This window comes from Pinus tabuliformis, chromosome 7 (genome assembly GCF_031772625.1).
Source record: "Pinus tabuliformis cultivar Carrire ecotype Pingquan chromosome 7, CPIR1, whole genome shotgun sequence".
Taxonomy (NCBI): Eukaryota; Viridiplantae; Streptophyta; class Pinopsida; order Pinales; family Pinaceae; genus Pinus; species Pinus tabuliformis.
This window is the reverse complement of record NC_142293.1, coordinates 182,162,023-182,176,724: the sequence shown is the minus strand read 5'-3', so window position 1 is coordinate 182,176,724 and position 14,702 is coordinate 182,162,023. Positions and strand designations below refer to the sequence as shown.

General features: G+C 41.7%; 1 protein-coding gene across 4 annotated transcripts in view; it reads right to left on the bottom strand.

The window, feature by feature from the left end:
* Positions 1–14,702, bottom strand: part of LOC149246455 (OVARIAN TUMOR DOMAIN-containing deubiquitinating enzyme 12-like) — a 323,598-nt gene that overhangs the window by 158,183 nt on the left and 150,713 nt on the right. For 3 of the 4 annotated variants that reach the window (XM_089457922.1, XM_089457921.1, XM_089457920.1), the window contains exons 4-5: positions 2,419–2,473; positions 2,119–2,193 (exon numbers count right to left, since the gene is read on the bottom strand). In XM_089457922.1, coding sequence (XP_089314048.1) covers positions 2,119–2,193; positions 2,419–2,473 — 130 coding nt within the window. The remainder of the gene's footprint in view (positions 1–2,118; positions 2,194–2,418; positions 2,474–14,702) is intronic. The other variant, XM_089457923.1, reaches the window with a different exon arrangement.

Sequence of the window (14,702 nt, the reverse complement as noted above, 5' to 3'; positions counted from 1 at the left end):
ACATGGATGGTGAAATTTCACAGGGGAGGAAGGATGCATTGAGGTGGATTTTTTAGGATAGAGCATCCCTTGATGAGGTGGAGGATGTTTTTGCAGAATTTTCCAATGGCACTGGTCAATTTGTGGGATATGATGTGATCAGAGACATGGGGGCTGAAGCCCTATTCTTGGTGGGCAACTCATGGGGCAACAAGCCCTCCTCTATAGCAGTTAGTCATGAGGCTCATCTTTTAGGTGACTTCATCTTCTTGTCGCGAGAGGAATTGGAGCACATATGGGAATTTGTATAGTGTCAAGAAGAACACGATTGAGCAGTCTAGGACAAAGACAATGGTGTATGTGCACACCAACCTTCGTCTTATTTACAGGCAGAATAATGAGTGGTTGAAGGAAAAGACAAAGATGTGGGATGTCTTTCCTAATGATATGGGTTTGGACAGCAGTGTTGAGTTGGCATTGGCTAACTTGGATCTTAATGAACCAGTCCTAGAGCCTGTCACTTTTGATGATGGTGGTACTATTGAGGGGTCATCCTCCACACCAACAGATGCAAAGATGATATTGGATAAAGAGGAGGAGGACGCAGCAAAGAAGAGCAGTGGTGACCATGATGATGACAATGATGCCAATGTTGATGATAATGAGTGATGACTCTTGAGCTACCTACTGCCTTGAGGCTTGTAGTTGTTTTGTATTTTCTATTTCTATTTGCCATTGGCATTGCTACTACCTATGTAACACATTTTGATTTTGATGACTTAATGAGAAAACTGCAGTTTCTTGTCTTTTTCCTATTGGATCATTGATGAATCTGCCACAATTGTATTTGTATGCATGATGTTACGTTGTAAAACTTACAAATTTTAAATTTACAATGAAGAATCTATATCTATGTTTGAATTTGTATCATGAATGAGAATTTGTGTAGCAAATATCCAATTTTTAATATATAATAATATATAACGTGTCCTGTTTCGGGGGATCAACGTGCATGTGTCAAACACTTGAATCCTCATGTCCTGCATGTCCAGTGTCCCCGTTTCAGGTGACTTAGATCACTTGAATGAATTATTGTTTAATTTGAATATCTTTCCAACATGTTTGCATTTATAATTTGATATACTGTTCACACTTAAGTCAGCAACTCATTACCTTAAGACCAGTTATCAAATTGTCTTACCCAAGCCTAGCTTGAAGGAGCCTCTCCGCTTACTACATGACCTGGCTAAGTTTGACCCTTAGGAAAGCCCTCCTTAGGTTAGTAAGCCCCTTCCTCAGTATTACAATGAAAGGCAAGGCCACCACGATGACAGTGGGTGGCTTGTCTCGTATTTGCTTCTTGGCTCTCCCACTAGACTTAGGAATTGTCCCTTAACGTGAGAGTTTGAGTCACAACAGGCTTCATTTTTATATCTAATGCATGCTCCTTTTATTTTATTTTCTAATATTATTTTATCATTTTCTTTCATGCCATTCTCATCTATGATTCAGTTTAACTTTGTGCTTCTTCAGAAGCCTTAGAACTTCTACAATTGTTCATTGTTGATTGTACTTTCTTTTAATACCATATACCTACCTTTTTGGTCATTTGTTGGACATTATTATATGTATCTCGCATTATCTCATCTCTCTCTCTTGTGAATATTTCTCTATGCTCTTATAAAACCAACACACATGAATACCAAGTTTATATTATCTCATCTCTCTCGCTGATGAATATCTCTATATGCTCTTATAAAACCAACACACATGAATACCAAGTTTCTGGCCATCCAAAAGAAAAGAAAAGAAAAGAAAAACTTGCTACCTCATCAATCACAGATATTGTTTTTGCTACAGATAAGTTAAACTAAGATCCACAGGAAAAGGGCTACAAGTTAAGCAAAGGCATCTAACTACCTCTAGACAAAAGAGAATAGTAAGTTAAAATCACTGTATACATTCTCTTAGCCAAATTACAATTCTCAAAGGAACAAGAAACCTTGAAATAAATGAACTGGTATTTTTTTTAAATCTTACAGACAATAAGTGTTAAACTTCATTCATGATAATTCCAATATTTCAATAATTTCTACAAAAGGAACCTAAAACAACTGTAAGTACAAATTCTAAATATACCTGCTTGATAACCTCCTTCCGAACATATTTATGATACTCTGGACTATGGTATAACTGGTCTGACAATGCTCGAAACTGCTTGTCATACATATGTTCACCATATAAGAAATTGTCAATTCCATGCACCAATGTTAAAGACATCAGAAATATACACCCATAAAGTTTAAAAATATTCCTTGAATTTTGTTTTCAATAAATTAAACAGCATACAAATATTATTTGAGTTTTGATCTCATAAATGAAAAATCAAGTATGCCTTTCAAATAAAAGTAAAGACCATGATCCCAATGACATAAAAACCTGGCAATTCCCATCTCCTTGGATCTTTAATTCACATAAACCATATACAGTCAACCTGACCAACAAAAAGTAAGGAAAGATTAATTTGTCAGATGTTTTGTTCTTCCTGAAACAGAAGGGAAATTTAACCCTTATATATTCAAACTTGGCTGAAACATAATCTAATATTCTGTCCATTTTCTGTTTAAAAGAATTATGACACCAATTAAGTTTCTCTTGCTAACAGAAATTTGAACATCACCCAAGCGATGACAATCATCTGCCGTAGAGAAAATACCATTTATTATATCTGTAACTAGTTTCATGTTCTGTATTTATGTTGAGCCAACATTATGTAAAGAGAAATAGTTTGCGATTGCTTTCTTGCAATGCCCTTCATATTAAGACCTTGTAGATAAAACTTATATCTTCTTTGCCTTCATGCCTATATTGAACAACTTGCGGCACATATAGCTAAACATCCACGTCCCAATATCTTGATAGTTGAAGTTTACATAGATCAAAAATGAAAATGGATTTGTCAAATATGTTCAAAGAGTGTAGTTTTTTTACTTACAGTTGCTGCCATTATATTAACAATCAATAATTTTGTTCAACGTGGTTTTGATTTTTCCTTTTTTAACTTAAAACTTTAAAAGTTCACTGAAGCCCACAAACGTCTTTAACCTAGCAGATCCAAAAAGATCCCAATAAAGGTGAGGGGGAAGGAGGCCACTTGTTAGCTTTTAGGGTTACTGTGAAAGTGTCTACATCATGGTTGGGGGTGCTTCATTGTGGGGTGCATGGTAAGGATGATTTTTGGTTATGTCATGCTAGACATACACATGCGAGGAGGCTTTATCATTGATTGCTAGACCTTGTATGGATGTTTATGTGTCATTTTTTCTTGGAGTGTTGGAGACCTAAACAGCTTGATGCACATATGAGAGTGGAAGGCTTGCTTGGAGGATGCATTTCCTTGGAAGAGGAGTGTTGGGCATCCTAGAGGAAGCTTTTGAGCATGTAATGTCCCTTTCCAAGAAGAACAATTTAATTGTTCAGTTTCACTTAGAAAGAATAGCAACATCAAAAGGTGGAATGAATAATTAATTTAAAATGGGGTATCCATGGTGATTTTATGACCCATGGTATTGACCATGTATTTCAGCAACCCATGGTATTTGGAGGGCAATTATAAAAAGAAATAAGAGAGTCCATTCATGGCATGATTGAGTATTGATATTTTGATAATTATTCCAAGAGCTCTAGTAGCTTACAGTGTGAGGGAGAAACCCTCGATATTTCCCAGCTATTGTATTGAAATATACACCCTAGTTGGTGGCGATCAGTTTCGGTGGTTGTAAAGCCACCCTAGCTAATCATTTGCTTTTGCATAATAGGCCGAAATTCGAATCAGTTATTCAAGGAGGCCAAATTTCAAAACTCAGGGGAAGGCCAAATTGACCAATCTAGAAGGTCAAATTGCCAGCTTGCAGAGGGGCCAAATTGCAAGGGCTAGAGAATTCATGGATCGAGCATATCTTCCAGGATTATCCTCAAGATATTATAGTGATTTCCCTTTAGCAAATTTTAATAATATTATTTGTGTTGATTTTTCCACGACACTTCAGCTACAGGTCTATGTCTAATAACATGATCATAAACACACTGAAATACAATAACACTAGCACTTTGCACAACAGAAAACATATAGCGGTGAATCAACTCAGTGCACAAGACAATTTTTAACCCAAAACTTGTTATATTACAAACTTTAATACAACAAACATAGGGCTCCTGTACCAAGGATCATGGTTCTTACAATCAACCCTGATACAAGAATAACTAGGGCTTGGAGTTAACAGCTTATGACTACCAATCTACCCTTGAAAAAAATACACTTGACTTGTTGAAGGTGCGCACAACTCAGCCCTTTCGGTCCATGTACCTTTAACACTTCTGGCAGGTCCTTTGCCACCTCTTCTACTGCTCACAAGACTTTTGCAACTTTAGAATGCTCGCATCTTTAGCCGACCATATGCCTCTATCAACCACTCTTGCTGCTCCAAGGACGACTGATCTTAGGCCTTCAACTGAATCTGCCCTCTAGCATAAACAGGGTTGCTCCACTATCTCTGCTCTTAGGGTCTTCAAGTCTGTCGACTTATCAATCTTCTAGCTGCTCCTAGAATGCTGAACTTAGGGCACAACAACCAACCCTCTTATCATAGATTTTCCAACCATGAAATCTCTGAACCAGGGCTCAAACAACCAGCCCTCACAACAGTGATAAGACTACCCTCTATCATTGTACTTAGGGCTCTACAAATCTGCCCAAACAACAGTGATTTACCTCTTGCACTCACTGTACTTAGGGCTTCACACATCATCCCCCATAGTCCTTAAAAAACATATAAGGTGACTAAACTAGGACATTCTAGGACAACCCAATTTGACAATGAACCCGCACTTGATTCAATATACCTAGGGAACACATAAACTATTGTCCTAACCTCCCTTGTAGGACAGACCTTATACCATTACCATTACTTGCAATCATCAACTAGAAAAACCAGCCAACCATACCTTTCAGAGATGTCTAGTACAACCGTAAAAGGCATGATTTTGTGCATAAATACTCTGAGTTTTTTTTCCCTCTTTAGGGCACCTGTAACAGCGTCACGTCTACCCTTAACTCGGCCTCAAAACTGTTGATTTATGGTAGCATCGGATGTGCTCTAAGCCTCAGAATTTGCAGGGTCGCTTGGACACATGTATTCCACAATACCCAGAAACTGTTTTGGGAAATTTAACCCGAAGACAGTTTTATTAAAATAATTAATTATTTTTAATGTGTGCCTAAGTCTAAACTTAGGAAATTGGAGTTGTCTTTAGTGCAACTTTTTAGAAGCTTTTCCGGTGAGTTTTTCAGGTCTAATTTCTCTAAAATCTGAGAGGAATTTATTGAAATCACAAGATTGATGGGTAACCCTGCACAATCGAAGTGCCCTAGGGGTTTTTCAACTTGTTGAATCCATATATACAGTAAAAAAACAAGTTTAAATAACACAAATCAAGATTTCACCTCAAATTTTTCAGCGAGATTCGGACACCGGAAAGTCCAAAAAGTCGCACTAAAGACAACTCCAATTAAAATAATTAAAGGGCATTAATTAAACTGAGGGCGAAACTTCTAGAAGAAGATGAGGACCAAGTCAATATGATCTGAGCCATTGATTAGAATCTAATCTGGGTCATTGATTACTCAACAGGAGGATTATAAGGACTTTGATGGGTATTTGGAAAACACAATGGGCAGATATTCAGTTACCCAAGTAAGATCGATTTTCTCACTGGTCGAAATTCGGTAAGAGGAAATCGAATCAAAGGGAGAGTTGCAAGTGAGAAGGAGAGAGGGCATCAGCATCAGTCGGGAGTGCAGGAGTAGAAAGAAGACACAGAGCAGAGGAGGAACAGTGTTGAGGCTATGACGTTGGGATTGATGTTGGGACTGCGCAATCCCTATGCAGAAGCTGACGTAGTGAGATGCAGAGGGGGCAACAAGTGCTCTCCAAAGTCAAAATCTTGCTGAGAAGCTTGAGAATATCGTTTGTAAAATTTCTCACAGAAATTCCTCTTCTATTCTGTTGGTTGTATCTTGTACATGAGATTTTTGTTGAAGATCAATAAAGAAACCCTCATCTGCTACACTGGTTTTCCCACACTGAGTTTTTCCAGAGACAATTGTCCAAAAGTAATTGTCATTATGATTATACTTGTGCTAGTATTTTTTCTTTGCATTTATTTTTCGCAGTGTTTTAATTGTTAAGGCTGCAATAGAATTTATTTTGATATTTGTTGTAGAAACACTATGAATAACTTATTTCTGAAATGATAAGTAGAAGAAATAATATCAGTCACTGCAGTTGGATTTTTACTTAGAAATTTTCACATGGTATCGGAGATGAGTTAAGCAGGAGTGCAGACAGAAAAAGCCAGTGTTGAAGAGGAGGAGGGAAGTCGAAGTACTGCATAGGCAGCGAATCGAATCCCTATAGGGATTGCGCAGTCCAAGCCAGAAGGGCAAGATTTTTGTGGAAGATCTCTATTTCAGTGAGTTGACAGAGAGGTAAGATTTCTAGATCGAGATTTGTCAGCGGCAGAGGGAGCAGTGCAGCAAAAGCTTCAGCGCAGGGCAGTCTTCAAGTAAAAGAAGCAGCTTTTTTCTGCAACAGTTGATGGGGCAGAAAAGAGTTGGAAATCGATAAGAAAAATAGCACAAAGAAGGTTGGAAAATCAAGATGTCTCTGAATTATCTTCCAGATAAGAAGAAGAATTCACATGCTTGTCAATTTCAGCGTCAGCATATGTTTGGTATATTGATAGCGAGGCTTCAGCCAATATGATTGGAGTACGAGAATATCTCTCGAGCTATCAAGAAGAGCAAATGGTCTTCCAAATTACTATGGGAAATAGAACGAAGTGTACTCTAGTAGGGAGAGGCACCATAACATTTCAGACGGAAGCAAGAACCAGCATCGAGCTACTAATGTTCTGCATGTGCTCGAGTTAGGAATGAATCTGATTTCAGTGTCTTAGTTACAAGACAAGGGATACAATGTATACTTCATTGGAAGGAAAGTATGTGTCAAACATCCAAGCTGTAAGAAGAAGGGGCAAATTTGAGCTCGAAGCAACAAACTGTATAGAATGCAGCTCGAAGCAACAAACTGTATAGATTGCAGCTCGAATCTCCAATGGCACTGATAGGCAGCAATCATAATGGTGAAAAGGAACTGAATGAATGGTGGCACAGGCGAATGGGGCACTTACACCATGGAGCACTGAGGATGCTCAGAGAGACTATTACAGGAGTTCCAGTCCTTAGTACCGAGCATGATGATGTATGTAGAGGATGTGTACTAGGGAAGTACGCTAAAGCAGATTTTTCCAGAACTAACAACAAAGTAGAAGATATATTGGGATTGATACACTCAAATATTTGTGGCCCAATGTCCACAAGATTTCTTAGTGGTGGCGAATACTTCATCACCTTTATTGATAATCACTCGAGAAAAACTTGGACCTATTTCTTAAAAACCAAGGATGAGGTCTTTGATCGGTTCAGAGAGTTTACGGCTCTCATAGAGAACATGACAGGGAAAAAGATAAAAGTATTGCATTCAAATAATGGTGGAGAGTATACGGACAAAGACTTCACGGATTTCTGCGCAAACGAGGGCATAAAAAGAGAATGGACAACTCCATATAATCCATAGCAGAGTGGAGTAGCAGAGCAAAAGGATAGAACTATTGTTGTGGCGACAAAGACTATGTTGCATGACCAGGACCTGCCTAGATTCTTATGGGCAGAGGCTTGCAACACAGCAGTGTATATTCAGAATAGAACTCCTCACAGAGCATTGGGTAAGAAAACACCTTAAGATGTCTTCACAAGTAAGAAGCCAGACGTGAGTCATCTCAAGTTATTCAGAACTGTAGCATATTGTCACATTCTAGAAAGTGAAGCTTAGTAAACTGGATCAGAGTGCAAAAAAGGGGTAACTCATAGGATATAGCGAGACCTCGAAGGCATACACAATCTGCATTCCTAGATGCAGGAATATTGTAGTAAGAGGGGATACAAAGTTCATGGGGGATAGAGATTTCAAAAAATCTCGAGAGATACCGACAGAAGATCAGTCAGTTGATGTTCCATTAGTCCAACAGCAGCAGGCGCAGCAACGAGGACAAGCAAGAGGACAGACACCTAGATCGAGCACAGTGCCCAGCACCAGTATTTCCTCAAAAGTAGGAAATCTAAGAAGTTCTCTTCAGATGGAACAACAGGAACAGGAGGGGGATCTGATTAAGCCTCCCACCACTAGTGGTAGAAATGGTAGGGAAGTACGGCAGACACTGAGGGACGCAGAGAAGTTTGTCGGAGCTCCTAGAACTGAGAAGAGGCAACATAGACAGTCTGAAGGTACCAAGCCTTGGTAGCACAGGTTGAAGAACCCTCCAGCCTCCAGCTTTTAGAAGTCGTACAACACCAAGTTTGGGTGGATGCCATGGTAGAAGAGTATAGTTCTATCATGATGAATTATGTTTGGGAAGTGGTACCTAGACCAGAGGATAGATCAATTGTAGGATCAAGGTGGATCTACAGGATCAAATATGTTGTAGATGACAGTATAGAGAAGTACAAGGCTAGGTTCGTGGCAAAGGGGTACGCACAAAAGGAAGGAATAGAATATGAGGAGACCTTCACCCCCGTATCCAGATATACCTCTATCAGATCTGTTATATCCCTAGCAGCTCAAATGGGATGGGAGATTCACCAGATGGATGTCAAGACAACTTTCTTGAACAAGGTGATAGAAGAAGAGGTGTATATAGAACAGCCTGAAGGCTTCGAAACTCATGAAAAGAGAACTAATGTTTGTAGGTTAAAGAAAGCCCTGTATGGGCTCAATCAGGCACCCAGAGCATGGTCTAGTCGGATTGATAGTTACTTGCAGCAATTGGGATTCATCAAGAGGGATGCTAATCCCAATCTCTACTATCTAATGGTGGAGAAAGAGCCACTTATTTTGGTATTATATGTGGATGACTTATTTCTAACGGGGTCATCTAGGCTCATAAAGGACTACAAGAAGAATCTTGAAGCAAAATTCGACATGAAGGATATGGGGTTGATGCATTATTTTCTAGGGTTGGAGGTTTGGCAGAAGAATGGGGAGATCTTCCTTGGGCAAGGAATATATGTTACAGAGATTCTGAAGAGATTCAGAATGCAGGATTGTCGACCCATGGCTATGCCCATGATCACCAACTGGAAGAAAATAGATGCATCAGGAGACAAGGAGGTGGACCCCACCTTGTACAGACAACTCATTAGGTCGCTCATGTATCTGGTCAACACTAGGCCAGACATTTGCTTCACTGTCAACACCCTTAGTCAGTTCATGGTGGAACCGAAAAGGGTGCATTGGGCAGCAGCTAGGCACATTCTTAGATATGTGCGTGGAACAGTCAGATATGGGTTGAAATACACCCGAGGAGATGATGTCAGATTGAATGGATTCACAGATGCAGATTGGGCAGGTAGTTCAGTAGACTAGAAAAGTACCTCTGAGTATTGCTTCAGCGTTGGATCAAGAATGATCTCTTGGTGCAGCAGGAAGCAAAAGTCAGTGGCTTTGAGCTCAGCAGAAGTCGAATATATGGCAGCTAGCACAGCTACGTGCGAAGCTATATGGCTTAGAAAACTGCTTGTGAGTTTGTTCAGGAAGAGGATGGAAGGGACCAGCATTTTCTGCGATAATCAGAGTTGTATTAAACTCTTTGACAATCCTGTATTTCATGATCGGTCGAAACACATTGATATCATATGTCACTTTGTCAGAGACTATGTTCAGCGTGGAGCAGTACAATTGCAGTATGTCTCCACAGGAAATCAGGTAGCAAACATACTCACGAAAACTCTAGGAAGAGCTAAATTCATCCAGTTTAGGGACCAGATGGGTATGGTAGAGAATCTGTTTCAGTACCAAAAACAGGTGGTTTCTCAGTTGCAGTAGCAAGAAATGAGATGGAGTTGCAGTGTTGGCAGTGGCAGGGTCAGCAACATTACAGATGCAGTGTTGGGAGTGGCAGGGTCAGCAACATTACAAATGCAATGTTGGCAGTGCCAGGGTCAACAACATTACAGATGCAGCGTTTGCGCAGTAGTTGGTGGGCAGCAATGTCAGACATCAATAGCGCAGAGGGCAATGTTATAGAGAAGGGCGATTCTTCAGTAGGTTGTATTACTAGAGCACATTCCTTGCTAAGAGGGAGTGTTGATTTATGGTAACATCGGATGTGCTCTGTTGAAATTTCTAAGTCTGACACGTTAGAAATTCCTACTGCATTATTTGGTTTATTATCTCCTACTTGTTCTTTCCATTAACAAGTTATTTATAAATATAAATACCGAAATAAACACAAATGCGACCTCAACACATATACAGATCAGCGACTAAAATAACTCAGACAGTCACACAAGGGACACCATTATTTTTGGACAATCGTCCCTGGAAAGACCCAATGTGGGAAAACCAGTGCAACAAATATGAAGGTTTTATTATTATGCAGTTTCTGAATACAACTAGGGTGCCAGAAATGGCTTACCCTTCAAAGATTTTCCTTAGCAGAAGTACCTCTCCTCAGAGAGAGATATTCCGACTAATTAGCAACCAAATGATTGATCCCATAGTAACTTCGACAGTTCCTTAGCTGGATAGCGAAAGCTGATCCAAGCTTCTCTCTGGAACTGGGTCACCCTTTTCTGCTCTGCGTCTGCCTCTCAGCTCCCAATCTGCCCCACGAAAATCTCCAGCGCTGCCTCTTGGCCTTGCATCAGCTTTGCTAGCCTCTGCATCAGCCACTTGGCTCTCTACGTCAACACTCTGGCCCTCTGCATCACCCACGCTGGCCTCCTCAGCCACTGCGTCAATCCCAGCTGCCTCTGCGTCAGTCTTCCCAAGCTCTACGCTGTCTCTCGAGTCTCCAGCACTATCTCTGCCTCTCTATTGTGTATTCTCAGCCTTCTATCGAACTGCACCTCACCGCAACAAATCACTAACTCAATTCTCTCAGCAAACCCTGCCCCAGAAAATCGAATTCTTGATCAACTTGGTGCATCTCCAACAGACCCTCAAGCCTCCTCTTATACTTTTCCTGTTGAGTCTTCAATGGCCAAGATTAAGTCCCTAATCAACGGCTAAGATTAGATTTGGCTTGATCCTCGTCTTTTGGAACCTTCTAACCCAAAATTATATTAATACACATTAATATTTTAATTTTCCACCCCATTAAAAATATTAATTATTTTAATATCTCATCATCCGGGTAGAATTTCTCCAAACGATTTATGGGTTTTGGAGATCTCATGTGCTTTAGCCTCTCCACCAATTTTCATGGCTAGAGCACATCTGATGCTACCACAAATCAACACTCCCTCTTAGCGAGGAATGTGCTCTAGTAATGTTTCACCATGCAAACATCACACTGATCCTCCACACCGGCACCTGTGTTGATGCTTGGCCTGATGCCTCACATCATCTGCACTGTTGCTTCCTATACTACGGCCCATGACATTGCCATTGCCACTGCTACATTTGTATTGTAGCTCCCTCTCAATTTGATGCCCATGCTGCCCCTAGCACTGCCACTGCGGCTCAGTTACCGAGAAGTAGGTCACTGACTTCTCCCAAATACTGACATCCCAGTCAGTCTGGAAGCCTTGTGAAACTGAAATTGCCTCTGCTGCTATCCTATGCTCCCTCTGCTACCACTGTGTTGCTGCATACACCTTTGTGCCTCTCGCACTACTGCAACCTCTACTGCGCTGCCTCAAATTTCCGCACCCAAGCATTGCCTTGCTGCTCCACCCGGCCCTTATCATCCTGCTACTATTGTTAAGGGCTCCCGTAGCCGAATATGATCCAGGAGTTTGGGCACCTCAAGGATCCTGCCCCTAGTATGTAGTCCTCTTGACTACAACTCGATGTCTCCCCACCTCTTCTCTAGAGGTGCATGAGCACTCATGGCACAATTGTCATCAGTCTCGACCTCTTTCTTGTTGGGTTGTGTTATATTCTTTCCACGACTAGCCCACGTAGTTAACCCGGGGGTTAGAGGGGGGGCAGAGCCCCCCCTTCGTTGCGTCGATTGCGTAGTGGGGGCGTCACAGGGGGTTTGAGGGGCGCAGGTAACCCCCCTCTATGGAGTCCGGGGCAGCGCCCCAGAAAATTTTGTTTTTTGGACCCTATATTAGGTTCGGCGGACCTACCTATGGTTTTGTGCATGATTTCCGAACATGGTTTTGGATGCGATGGTTTTCGGTCCATGGTTTTGGACGCGATGGTTTTTGGTCCATGGTATTGGATGCTTCGGCATGTATAAATATGTATTGTAACATTGAAAGGAACATAATGAAAAATCAAGTTGGTAGTCCCGGTTTTGGGATCCAGGGAAAAATCTTTGTGTATATGTGTTTTATGTGTTATGCTCTCGCATTGTTTATTTTATGTGTTTTAGAATTTGTATGCAGGTAATTTCTGTATAGGGTTAAAACCTACATTTCTCCGCCTTAGCTGGAGTTGCCTTTGAATCAAAAGCCTCTCCCTTGTTTTTCTTTCTGGGACACTAGGATGCATAATGTCCCAACTCCCCACAATGGAAGAACTTCACCTTGGAGATGTCCTTCTTCCTCTTCCCTTGTTGTTCCGCATCCTCCTCCTCCTCTTTCTTGATTCGACCTCCCTTGCCACTACTCCCCGCCTTAGTCATCCTCCTGATCTCTTCGTGACAAAGAGCTGCCCACATCTCCTCCCAACCGAAAAGAGTAGCCCTGCCCAAAATACTTTGGACAAATGTCTCCCACTCCTCGGAGACTGCATTCAGGGCAGTCCTAACCATAAATTCTGGATCTAGTGTAGACCCCACGGAAGTAAGTTGGTGGCGAATCTCCTGTAACCTGAGAAGGAATGGATCTATATGCTCTCCCTTCTGCATCTGATATGACCGCAACTAATTCTCCAATAGCATCTTCTACTGCACGAAAGAGCCCTGGTATAAGGTGGTCAAGGTGTCCCACATCTCCTTTGTTGTGTTCTTCTCAGCAATATGTGGTATGACATGATCTTTGACCCCGTCTAGGATCATGCACTTCGCCCTTGCCATTGCATCCTCATACTTCTCGTTCTCAGCTGGGTCAACTGGGATAGCCACGGTTTTCAAGGCAAAGTCCTTGATGCGATGTCGATCCAAGACTGCTAGGATCCTGGCCTTCCAGATGACAAAGTTGGAAGCCCCATCCAACCTGTCTTGATCCCTCAGTCCATTCACTGCCATTTCAACTCCTCTTCTGGACTCCCTCTAAGTCTCGACTCCCCTCTTGGAAATCTCCCTCTAAGCCCTGATTTCCCTTCTGGAAATCCTCTGTCCAACTGTCGAACAACTCCTCTCCAATCCTCCTTGCAACTACAACTCGGATCTGGATTCCTTGGCTAGAAATCCGTCGGGGTAGTGATTCCCTCTACCTTGGTTCCGTCTCCTTATACATTGTTCTGTTTCGACAGAAGCAGCGTCCCACTAGCTCCTCAAATCACAATTTGCCCACAACTCCCCAAGCCCCAGCAATAGAAGAAATTGAGCCTTTCAAGGTCTGCGCAATCCCGACAACGGTTGAATCTGCACCTCCTGGCCACAATGTCGATCCTTCCTGGCTGAGAAAGATGATCGCGCACTACATAGGTCTAATATGCCCCTCTTTGCCTCTGCGCTGACCCTCTTCCTGGCTCAAAATGATGGCGCGGGCTCTGCGTCACTTCCTCTCTAGCTGCTTCTACTCTGGAACAACGTTGTCTCTCGGGACCGCTGCTACTGTTGCAAATTCTTCAGATTATTGCTGGTGCCTTCAATTCTTCTGTGATCTGCAATCACTCTGATACCATGTTGAAATTTCTAAGTCTGGCATGTTAGAAACTCCTACTGCATTATCTGGTTTGTTATCTCCTTGTTCTTTCCATTAACAAGTTATTTATAAATATAAATACCAAAATAAACACAAATGTAGCCTCAACACATATACAGATCAGCAATTGAAATAACTAAGACAATCACACAAGGGACACCATTATTTTTGGACAATCATCCCCAGAAAAACACAATGCGGGAAAACCGGTGCAGTAAATATGAGGGTTTTATTATTATGCAGTTTCTGAATACAACGAGGGTGCCAGAAATGGCTCACCTTTCAAGGATTTTCCTTGGCAGAAGTACCTCTCCTCGGAGACAGATATTCCGGCTGATCAGCAACTGGATGATTGATCCCACAGCAACTTCGACAGTTCCTTAGCTGGACAAGGAAAGCTGACCCAAGCTTCTCTCTGGAACTGTGTCACCCTTTTCTGCTCTGCGTCTGCCTCTCAGCTCCCAATCTCCCCCACGAAAATCTTCAGCATTGCCTCTTGGCCCTGCTTCAACGCTGCTAGCCTTTGCGTAGCTATTGTTGCCTCTGCGTCAGCCACTTGGCCCTCTACGTCAGCCCTTTGGCCCTTTGCGTCACCAACGCTGGCCTCCTCAGCCACTGCGTCAACCTTCCTAGGCTCTGCGCTGTCTCTCTGGCACTACCTTGCCTCTCTACTATGTATTCTTAACCTTCTGCCAAACTGCCCCTCACTGCAACAAATCACTAACTCGATTCTCTCAGCAAACCCTGCCCCAGAAAATCGAATTCTTGATCAACTTGGTGT